Genomic DNA, 12,002 nt, shown 5'->3' on the forward strand with positions numbered 1-12,002 from the left:
GGATATCAAAGTGCAAAACTGCTAAGGATATGTGGGATACACTCAAGGCTGCTCGTGAACCGAAGGAAGCAATGACAAAGAGTCAAGCAAGAAGGAAAAGAAGGCAAAATAAGAAAAGCCTCAATCTTTGCTTCATGGCCAAAAGGGAGGATGACTCAAGTAGTGTAAGTTCATCAAACTCTTCAAACTCTGAAAATTATGGTCAATTGCTTCAAGCCTTTCAAGAAACGCATGAAGAAGCCAATCGATTGGCTCTCTTGAACAATCGGTTAAAAGAAAAGAACAACTGGCTTGAAAACAGAGTAAAGGCATTGGAAGAGGATTTAGAAATTTCAGAAACAGATTTTGAAAATCTGGAAATCATTTACAAAAACTCCTCTTGCAAGTGTGATACTCTAGTTTGTGAAAATTGCAAAAATCTTGAAAAGAAGGTCCACTATCTTATTAAAACAGTGGATAAGCTTTCTCAAGGCCAATCCAACTTTGAGAGTGTGCTAGCATCTCAAAACTGTGTTTTTGGAAAAGCTGGTTTAGGCTTTAATCCACAAAACAAACAAGATAGATTTTCAAAATCATTTTCGAAAATGCCAGAAAAACAATCGATTGGACCATCGAAACAACCGATTGTTACATGCTTCTATTGCATGAAAAGAGGTCATTCTGTGAGGTTCTGTAAAATCAGAAAACATGTTATTCCTAAAGGTCTTATGAAGTGGATGCTCCAAGCACATGACAGGGGACAAATCAAAGTTCCTGTGTATCTCCTTTAAGCAAGAAGGTCATGTCACCTATGGAGACAACAACAAAGGAAGGATTCTTGGGAGAGGATCCATAGGAGACAAAGACATCTTGGTAATCCATGATGTGCTTTATGTAGAAGGCCTAAAGCATAATCTGCTGAGCATTAGCCAACTTTGAGACAAGGGATATCAAGTGATGTTCAAGACAAATACATGTGAAATTTGTCTACCCAACACCAAAGAGGTAATGTTGGTAGGAAAGAGAGTTAATAATGTGTATCTTCTAGATATCTCTTCACCATGTTCAATTGGATGTCTTCTATCCAAGCAAGATGAATCTTGGCTTTGGCATAGAAGAATTGCTCATATTCACATGAATCATTTGAACAAGCTAATTTCAAAAGATCTTGTGATTGGGTTGCCAAAACTCAAGTTTGAGAGGGATCACATTTGTGAAGCATGCCAAAAAGGGAAACAAGTGAAAAGTTCTTTCAAAATTAAAAATGTTGTTTCATATTTGAGACCTCTTGAACTTCTTCACATGGATCTCTTTGGACCCTCAAGAACTATGAGTCTTGGTGGAAATTATTATGCTCTTGTTATTGTTGATGACTTTTCTAGGTACACTTGGACTCTTTTCTTGGAATCAAAGAGTGATGCCTTTGCTGCATTAAAAAAGATAGCAAGAAGACTACAAAACACAAAGAACATCAACATAGGTTCTATTAGGAGTGATCATGGAGGAGAATTTCAGATTGAGAAGTTTAGCAAATTCTGTGAGAAGTTGGGAATTCTGCACAATTTCTCTGCTCCAAGAACACCACAGCAGAATGGAGTGGTAGAAAGGAAGAACAGGTCTCTTGAAGAGCTTGCAAGGACAATGCTTAGTGAATCATCACTTCCTAAGTATTTTTGGGCAGATGCAGTGAGCACCTCATGCTATGTGATGAATAGGGTGCTTATAAGGCCCATTTTGAAGAAAACTCCATATGAACTTTTCAATGGAAGGAAGCCCAACATCAGTCACCTCAAAGTCTTTGGCTGCAGCTGTTTCATTCTCAACAATGGAAAAGAAAACTTGGGAAAGTTTGATGAAAAAGTGATGTGAATGTAACTACAAGAACACATGATTCTTGACATTCTTAGGATCAACTTGAGCTGGATTTGAAAGGCACTTTACTTTAGAATTGGATCAATGTTCTAATTCAAGAACTCACCAAAACTTAGCACCAACCAAGACTCATATGGAAGTCCATGTTTTGTCAAATTGAATCAAAACACAAGGAATGAAGAACAAGAATTAAAACTGGACAGAAATTAAAAGCTAGCTACTATACCAAACAGAATTAAGAACACAAAGCTGGAAACACAAAATTAAACGGTAGAAAAAGAAGTAAAACTCTAGGAATCAAAAACTGCCGAATGGAAAATTGAAGAAAAGTGAAGAAGAACACTTATAGGAAGATGCTTGCTGGATTTTGAGGATTGGAAGAAGCCATTCACGCCACTTGGAACCTTGACCCAAGATAAGTGATGGAGTGCCACCACTTGAAGCTCACCATAGCTCACAAGATAAGGCAAAGAAGAGGAAGACTCAAAACTCACAAATTCTCTCCAAATTTGAGTATAGTCTCTCTACTATAAAATTCCAATCTGAATTGTACAAGCTAAGCACCTTTATTTATAGCCTAGAGGTGCTGAAAAATAGGTGGGAAATTTCAAATAAAACTCATTTGAAATTCCCACCAAAAACAAGTCACATGGGAGGTGTGACCTTTTTCTACTATGACACCTCCTAAAAACTACACCTACACCCCCCTACTAAGTCACATGGAAAAAGTGACTCTCTCTAATACATTCACACCTATTTATTTAATATCCACACCTCCTACAAGAGTCATTCAAATGATGCTCTTTTATTTAATGCTTGGCCTTGCCCCTCATGGTTTGGACTTGGGCTTCTTGGGCTTGGGCTTGGGCTTTGGGCTTGGCCTCATCTTTTGCAAAGACTAATAAGAAGAACTTTAAATGCTTTGGCCCTTGTCCATTTCTTCTATTGATAACATCTTTTTGATTCTCATCATACTCCCCAAGTTGGAGAGAATTCGTCCACGAATTCAGTACTCCTGCATAAAACAAAGTCAGTTTGCAATTAGATAAGAGAATACAAGAAAAAATAGGCAAACATGACTTAGTACGTTGAAATGTTGGGAGTTCAGAAAAAGATGTCCTATACATAGCCCATGTTGGAAAAGATTGTTTAGAAATGATATTATTTGAAAAACTAGAAGGTATGAAAAAATCATCCTTAACATTCTTCATCCAATATGGTGTATAAGTAGGAACCGTGGGTAATGAACAAGACAAAGAAGAAGGATACCTTGTAGGCGTAGCACGAGTCAACAAAATTGAATTAGTTGAGAAGGTATTATGACTCGGTTTAGCATGTACTTCATTTGTTTTTTCATTTTCTCTTTTAGTTTCTTTGGGATTGGTCCTATATGCAGGGCTATTTGGTAAAGAAACCCCGAGCATGAAGTCTATTTGGTGTTCAATCCCTCTTAGAGGTGGTAAGCCTTTAGGAAGATCTTGAAACATATCTTCATATTCTTTTACCAAGTTGTCCAAACATGTGGGACTATCCTTAGCCGACTCACATTTAATAGTCCTAGGAATAGCTAAAAAAATAGGCTTTTGAGTAACTATTACCTTTGTAACTTGTTGTGTGGACATGAGAAGGCTTCTCTTGGAATTTTTTTTATCATTTTCTTTCTCTCTCTTTTCTCTCATTTTAACTTGGTCCTCATGAACTTCCTTTGGAGAGAGAGACTTAAGAATGACTTTATGCCCATGGAAGTTAAAAGACATTTTGTTGGTAAAGCCATCATGAAAAACTTTTCTATCAAATTGCCATGGCCTACCTAAAAGAATATGTGTGGCTTCCATTGGAACAACATCACACAAGACCTCATCTTTATATTTACCAATAGAAAATGTAATGAGGACTTGCTTGTTAACAACAATCTCACCTACCTCACTTAACCATTGTAATTTGTAGGGCTTGGCATGAGAGATGGTAGGTAATCCAAGTTTGTCTACCACTCTTGTGCGTGCCACATTCGCACAACTCCCCCCATCCACAATCAAAGAGCATACTCTATCATTAATAAGACACCTTGAATGAAAAATATTTTCTCTTTGAGTTTCATCAAAAGGTTTTAAAACTTGACCAAGCATGCGTCTTATTACTAATAGGTCACCCTCATGTGGGTTTTCACTCTCACTCTCACTTGGGGATCTAGAAGGTGAGGAATGTCTAGAAGATTCGGACTCATGCTCACTACTATCTACCCCATCATGCATATACATAGTTCGTTTAGTAGGGCAATTAGAAGCAATATGTCCATAGCTTAAACATTTAAAACACTTCTTACTAGACGATTTAGGTGGTGATTTAGGCCTAGAATTGGAAGTGGAAGGCTTAGACTCTCTAGGGTTGAAAGTAGAGTCATTAGAAGGAATATTTGAAAAAGAGTTATTTTTATTTTTCCAAGAAGAGTGGTAGTAGTTATCCTTAGAAGAATTTTTGAAAGCATTTTTCCTTGCAAGTTGATTTTCAATTTTACTAGCAAGGTGCACCACATTTTCCAAAGAAGAATATTCTTGTAACTCTACCACGTCTTGAATGTCCCTTCGAAGGCCACTCACAAACCTAGCTATCTTAGCTTCCTCACTCTCATCCATATTAACTCGAATTAAAAGCGTGTCTAATTGTTTAAAGTAATCATCCACACTTAGCGCGCCTTGATGAAACCGTTGGAGTTTCAACATAAGGTCTTTCCTAAAGTGTGGGGGTACGAATCTAGCGCGTAAACATGCTTTCAAATCGTTCCAAGAGACCACGGGCGGCCTCTTGTGTAGTTCAATGTCCATGAGATATCGATGCCACCATTGCATGGCATAGTCCAAAAATTCTAAAGAAGCTAACTTAACCCTATGCTCATCCCTAACCCCATTTACATCAAAAATTTGGTCAACCTTAGCCTCCCATCCTAAGTATACATTGGGATCACTTTCACCACTAAAACTAGGAAGTTTTACATTAGGAGAACAAGGGCCAGCCACATGTTGGCGCCTCTCTTCATGGTGATGATGTCTTGGCCTTGGATTGTCTTCATAATAACCATGGGAGTGCCTTGAAGAATGCCGACTAGGAGGAGGAGTTCTTCTCTCACGGTTTTGATGCATTTCTTCTCGGTGTAACTCCAAACTTTGGAGTCGTGCTTCCATCTTCCTTATCACCTCAAGATAGTGAGCATTGGATTGCTTGGCATTCTTTAAGTCTTCATAAAGGACTGCCTTTTGTGGTGAACACGGTTTGGAGGACTCTCCACTAGAGAAATGAGCCATGAGCAGAAAATACAAAAAAAAACAGAAAACAAAACAGTGAAAGAAACTTGTTAGACCAAAAAAACAGTGAGATATAGGTTGCTGGAAAATGCCCAAGAAAGCACTCAAACCACTCCAAGAAAATATTCTGTCCTCAACCAGGCCTTGCTTGTGGAATGGAGTAGCTTCAAGTGAAATATGTCACAGCAAACCAACTTACTTAAGAACAAGTCTCCACACAACTTTAAGAAAAACAAAAAGACAAGCAAGAAAAGGTGTAAACAATAAAAGCTAAACCAAAAACAAAGAGTAATGTATGACAAACTAGATATCAAAAGGCATATGACTCATTGAAGGAACATCATAAAGGATAAGACCTTCCTTATCTCTATCTTTAATTCCTTTTTTAAATTCATATTCATGCTTAAATATCTCTTTTAATATGTTCAAATACATCTGGTTTGAATCCTTTCTGCTCATGATTAAAAATTCAAAATTTGGTTTGCTGCTGCAGAAAAACAACCGATTGTTTTGTATCTGACAACACTGTGAAAGAATGGATTTAATTTCTTTTTTAATTTTTTGTCTATTGCAGATATCAATTACGAAAGGATTTGGGTCAATAAAGTTGTGTTGAAAGCCTGTTTATGTTCTGAAGGAAGTTACAACTTGTCATAAAGGAATATATTCCAAAATCTTGAAAATTTAAGAGCTTTTATGACTAGTCAAAGATCACATGTGATGACCATGTGATTTTCTGCTTTTTCTAACGTTTTATGTGCAAGTCTTGGTCAAGTCTTTTCTCTCTGAAAAACTGAAACCCACTCACGTCATTGAATGTAGTTTGGTGCAGTGTTTCTTTAAATTCTGTTGCAGTTGTTCTCTCTCACAAGAACAACCAATTGAGCCATCTCTTGCAACAACTCTTGCTCTCCTTGTGTGAGTCTTCTTTGCCCCTTTTTCTGCTGTCATGGAATCAACACCTCCTACATCAAAGAGGGTCAAAACCAGAGCAATGAGATCTGGAGGGAGATTAGAGGGTTGGTATTCTGAAGACAATGAGCTCATTGAAAGGTATAGGTTTGAAACTAGCACAAAGGTGATAAACAATCCCAAAGTTGTTTCCTTTGATTGGCTGAAAAGCCAAAAGCTAGATAATGTGAAGAAGCTGCTCAAAGATCAATCTTTAAGAAGATTCTTGGAGATGAAGGAAAACATCTACCCTGACTTGATTCGGGTGTTCTACACCAATCTCAAGTTTAAGGGAAACAACCTTGTTTCTCATGTGAAGGGAGTTGACATGGAGATCACTTATGATGTGTGGACTGTTGTTGCTAGTCTGAAATATGCTGGCCTAAGAATCAACAAGGGAAATCTTGGAGTAGTGGAGGATTTCAACAAAGTCCAATACTACAAGAGTTGCTTGAAGAATCAAAATGCCCAAGTGAGAACTTGTTTGGTTTGAGGCTTAAAGCTAGATGAAAGGTTGCTTGCTCTTATTGTAACTTGGATTCTTACTCCAAGGGGGAGAAATCATTTTGTCCTAATAGAAGAGGACCTAGTGTACATCTACTGCATCATGAAAAATATCAGAATTAACTAGATCCACATCATCAAATAGCACATGCAAAAAAAGCCATGAGGTTAAGTGATTATCACTATCCCTATGCTGTTTTGATCTCTAAATTTCTGTTGTATTTTGAAGTGAATCTTGAGAATGAGACATCTGAGCTTGTCAAGTCAGCACAAGAGATGAACAATGGCTCCCTTAGCAAGATGGGATTCACCAAAATAGGTGGCAAATGGGTGAGCAAAGATGGTGATCACGGTGCGTCATCAAGTGCTGCAGCTGCTGATTTTGATGAAGAAGATCAAGCTGCTGACATAGATTTTCATCAATAAGAGCAACCTGAAACCAATCTAGGTGTTGGAACCAGTGCAGGGAATCAAGGAGATGAAATGCCATCCATGTCTTCTTTTGAAAGATATATAGTCTGTTGTAATCCCATCTGTTTTGATCTCTAAATTTCTGTTGTATTTTGAAGTGAATCTTGAGGATGAGACATCTGAGCTTGTCAAGTCAGCACAAGAGATGAACAATGGCTCCCTTAGCAAGATGGGATTCACCAAAATAGGTGGCAAATGGGTGAGCAAAGATGGTGATCACGGTGCGTCATCAAGTGCTGCAGCTGCTGATTTTGATGAAGAAGATCAAGCTGCTGACATAGATTTTCATCAATAAGAGCAACCTGAAACCAATCTAGGTGTTGGAACCAGTGCAGGGAATCAAGGAGATGAAATGCCATCCATGTCTTCTTTTGAAAGATATATAGTCAAGCTCCAGTGTTCATCTCTTGTGCTGACTTGACAAGCTCAGATGTCTCATCCTCAAGATTCACTTCAAAAGTGTTGTGTGTTCTTGAGGTTGTCAAGATCAGCATTCTTAGTGGTGTTGTGCTGAGCCAAAGGAAGTGTGTGTCTTTAGGGGATCAATGTATTAGTGGATTCCCCAGTGGTTTCTGGGAAGACTGGATGTAGCTCTTGGGAAGAATATAATTCTGTTATGCTTTATGCTTTATGCTTTCTGTTACTTTTGGTACAGCTGCCCCTTATAATGGCCTTCATGGTTGTAAAAAGGGTAGAGAATGATAATATAGTTTTATCCTTATCTTAGTAGTTCTTTTCTTAGTTTTTCTCCATGTTTTCTGACCCTTACTCCTTCACAACGTAACATTTGGTGCTTTCATTGAGCTCCCTACATGCCTCCCAAATCCACCAAGGAAATGGAGGAAGCCCTCCAAGCCATCCTTGACAAACTAGCCACCCTTCAAGATGCACTCCATAGCACACAAGCAAACTAATTGGCTCTCCAAAGAGATCTGGAGTCACAACAATCTGTCTGGGAAACCAAACAGGATATCCTCACTAATACCATCACCAGTTTTTTCCCCACCATCTCCTCACAATCCACCACACTCCCCACCCATCATAAACCCTACTTCTCCTTTCCACCAATTTTCCATGGATACCACCTCTTCTATTCCACAACCGGTTGGGACCACCAACAACACAACCCACGCTACTACGACAACTACAACCAATCTTCCCCCTTCTTTTTCTCCTATACGGCCACCAAAAATCCAACTATCCTTCTTTGATGGTACTGACCCTTTAGATTGGTTATTCCAAGCTGACCAATTTTTTGAATTTTATAATATTCCTTGGGATGCTCGTTTGAATATGGCTGCCTTCTACATGAGAGGTGATGCACTCAGCTGGTTTAAATGGATGTACCAAAATCATCAACTTACTGACTGGATTTCTTTTTGTCGCGCCCTAGAACTCCATTTTGGGCCTTTCACATATGAAAATCATCAGGCTGAGCTGTTTAAACTACGCCAAACCTCCACAGTTGCGGAATATCAAAAGCGGTTTGAGAAAATTTGCAACAGAGTGATGGGTTTACATCCCGAGATGATCCTTAACTGTTTCTTATCTGGCCTAATCCCAGAAATTCGAAGAGAAATAGCAGTTTTGCAACCCACTTCCATCACCTAGGCCATGGGCCTAGCCAAGCTTTTAGAATCTAAAATCCAAGATTTTAAACAACATTTTCGTTTTTCCCATACCTTACCCCAACCATTCAATCATTTATTACCCTCACCTTGTCCCTCTCCCCCTCCCAATACAACATCCCATGCAACCCCTTCCATACCTATCAAAAAACTCACATCAACCCAACTCCAAGAGCGTAGAGCTGCTGGTTTGTGTTATAACTGTGATGAAAAAAAATTTCCAGGGCATAAGTGCACCACCCATCATTTTCTTCTTTTACTAAGTGATGATTGTCCTGAAGAACACATTATGGAAGACTATCCTACCACCTTCAACGACCAACCCACAGACACACCTACACACATTCACCTCTCCTTCCAAGCCTTATGTGGAGCTCCCTCAGCCCACACTTTTACCTTTGATGGCTACATTGGCCATCTTCCTGTTACCATTCTCATAGATACAGGAAGTTCCCATAACATTATTCAACCTCGTTTGGCCCTTCACCTCCAACTTTGCACTGTTCCTATCACACCTTTCTCAGTTATGGTTGGAAATGGCAACAAAATCCAGTGTTCCTCTTTTTGCCCTGATGCTCCCGTTTCTATACACACCTATACCTTTTCCATTTCTTTTTACCTCTTACCTATCGAAGGAGTTGATGTTGTCATGGGAATGGATTGGTTGCGTTCTTTGGGCCCCTTAATGGCTAATTTTTCTAAGCCGCAACTATCTTTTACCCACAATGGGTTACCCATTACACTACACGGTACCACAAATCTACTACGCAGTCAAGCTTCCTTCACTCATCTTTGCCATATGTTACACATAGATTCCATTTCGTCTCTACATCTCCTCACTATTGACCCACTGCCATCACCATCCAGCCTTCACAGATTATCCAAACCCTCAGCTATATCCCATCTTTTACAAACATATAGTTTAGTTTTCTCTTCTCCCCATGGACTACCTCCACACAGACCTCACAATCATCACATTCCCCTTATTCCACACTCTTCCCCAATTAACATTAAACCCTACCGCTACCCACATGCTCACAAGCACACCATGACCTCCCTCATTCAGGAAATGCTCAACGAAGGCATTATCCGCCCAGCACAAGCCCCTTTTCTTCCCCAGTTATCCTCATCAAAAAGAAAGATGGCACCTGGCGTTTTTGTGTGGATTATAGAGGACTAAACGCCATTACTGTTAAAGACCGTTTTCTTATTCCAACTATTGATGAATTGTTGGATGAAGTGACCACTGCCAAGGTTTTCACCAAACTGGACTTACGTTCAGGTTACCACCAAATTTGAGTTAATCCTACAGATTGGCACAAAACCGCTTTTAGAACCTTTGAAGGCCATTACGAGTTCTTAGTTATGCCTTTCGGCCTTGCTAATGCACCATCTACCTTTCAGGCAGCCATGAATGATTTACTCAGGCCCCATCTACGACACTTTGTCCTAGTTTTTTTTTTTATGACATTCTCATTTACAGCAAATCCATGCAAGACCACATTCACCACCTCACTTTGATCCTTCAATTATTAGACACTCATAAATTCTTTGTTAAGGAATCAAAATGTGTGTTTGCCACAACCAGAGTCTCATACCTGGGCCATCTTTTGGAAGAAGGCACAGTGGCTCCAGATCCAGATAAAATCAAGGCTATCATACGTTGGCCTAAACCTACATCCCTTACTACCCTACGTGCGTTTCTGGGTATTACGGGATTTTATCGGAAGTTCATCATCAACGTTTACATGGAATACAAATGCAGAGGAAGCCTTTACAAAATTGAAAAATATCCTAACTACGACTCCAGTATTGAGTCTTCCGAATTTCGCCATACCGTTCGTGGTAGAAACCAACGCCTCCAACATAGCAATTGGAGTTGTGCTATCCCAAGAAGGTCACCCCATTGCTTTCTTCAGCAATAAACTTTGCCAAAAAATGCAAGCTAGCTCGGCATATGTCAAGGAAATGCTAGCTATAACAGAAGCTGTCAAAAAGTGGCGTCATTATCTCATAGGTACACATTTCACAGTAATAACAGACCAACAAAGCTTAAAGGGGTTACTTACCAATGCATGCCACACACCAGAACAACAAAAGTGGGCTACCAAGCTGCTTGAATACAGTTTTGACATCCGATACCGCCTAGGCCGCCAAAATCAAACTGCTGATTTCTTGTCCCGGCCACCCCAATCCCTCCTTTTGGCCATATCTTCCCCGATTCCGAACATGTTCAAGGAATTACAAGATTATTACAAAACAAAAAAGGGAGAAGAAGAGGTTCACAGATTAATTTCATTACCTGACACTCATTACAGTTTTCACCACGACCTTCTATACCATGCTCAAAGATTATACGTTCCTTCCATAGAGCACATTCGTTCGGCCATACTCCACGAGTTCCATGCTTCTCCCACCGCCGGCCACTCAGGCATTAAGGCCACCATGGCGAGGCTCGTAGCCTCCTTTTTCTGGCCTGGTATGTACCGCGACACCAAAAGATATATCAAGGAATGCCTACCCTGCCAACAAAACAAATCATTACATCAGAAACCTTGTGCATTACTCCAACCCATACCCATACCAACCAAACTGTGGGAAGAACTAACTACAAATTTCATCACGCACCTACCTTCATCTTTTGGGCACACAGTCATCTGGGTTGTTTGTGACAGGCTCTCCAAATCAGCCCACTTCATCGCCCTCCCCACGTCCTTCACAGCCAACCATTTAGCTAACCGTTTTTCTATTGAAATTTGCAGGTTACATGGAGTCCCTAAATCCATCATTTCAGACCGTGATCCAGTGTTCCAGGGCCGTTTTTGGAAGGAGTTGTTTCATCTGCAAGGCACAAAATTAAAGTTCAGTACGGCGTATCACCCCCAAACCGAAGTTATAAATCGTTGTTTAGAAGCTTACCTTAGGTGTTTTACCAGTGAAAACCCTCGAACATGGTATCGCTATCTCCACCTTGCGGAGTTTTAGTACAACTCCTCATACCAGTCGACCATCAAAACTACACCCTTCCAGGCTCTGTATGGACGATTGCCTCCTTCCATTCCAGATTATGTTCCAGGAACTGCCACAAAACCAACACTGGACACCACGCTACAGGACCGTGCGCGAATGCTGCACCAGTTAAAAGCCACGCTGAAAGCAAACAAATCAAGACGTGATTACCATTTTTTAGAAAACGACTGGGTACTGCTTCGACGACAAGCTTACCGCCAGACATCACTCTCGTCCAAGACTCACAATAAGCTTGGACAAAGGTTCTTCGGTCCCTATCCCGTTAAAC

General features: G+C 40.0%; 1 protein-coding gene across 1 annotated transcript; it reads right to left on the reverse strand.

The window, feature by feature from the left end:
- Nucleotides 1-2,592: 2,592 nt before the first annotated feature.
- Nucleotides 2,593-5,291, reverse strand: LOC137837499 (uncharacterized). The gene is made up of 2 exons (XM_068646505.1): nucleotides 3,121-5,291; nucleotides 2,593-2,866 (listed from the first exon to the last, which is right to left on the reverse strand). The coding sequence occupies exons 1-2, from the start codon at nucleotides 5,148-5,150 to the stop codon at nucleotides 2,821-2,823; spliced, it is 2,076 nt and encodes a 691-aa protein (XP_068502606.1). The 5' UTR covers nucleotides 5,151-5,291; the 3' UTR covers nucleotides 2,593-2,820.
- Between the last annotated feature and the right edge of the window lie 6,711 nt (nucleotides 5,292-12,002).

This window comes from Phaseolus vulgaris, chromosome 4 (genome assembly GCF_000499845.2).
Source record: "Phaseolus vulgaris cultivar G19833 chromosome 4, P. vulgaris v2.0, whole genome shotgun sequence".
NCBI lineage: Eukaryota > Viridiplantae > Streptophyta > Magnoliopsida > Fabales > Fabaceae > Phaseolus > Phaseolus vulgaris.

Bases quoted from the DNA above. Each gene is read 5' to 3' on its own strand.
- LOC137837499 (XM_068646505.1), bottom strand. From the start codon at position 5,150: ATGGCTCATTTCTCTAGTGGAGAGTCCTCCAAACCGTGTTCACCACAA. The intron at 2,867-3,120 runs GTATCCTTCTTC...TGTTTTATGCAG, and splicing joins ACTCGTGCTACGCCTACAAG to GAGTACTGAATTCGTGGACG.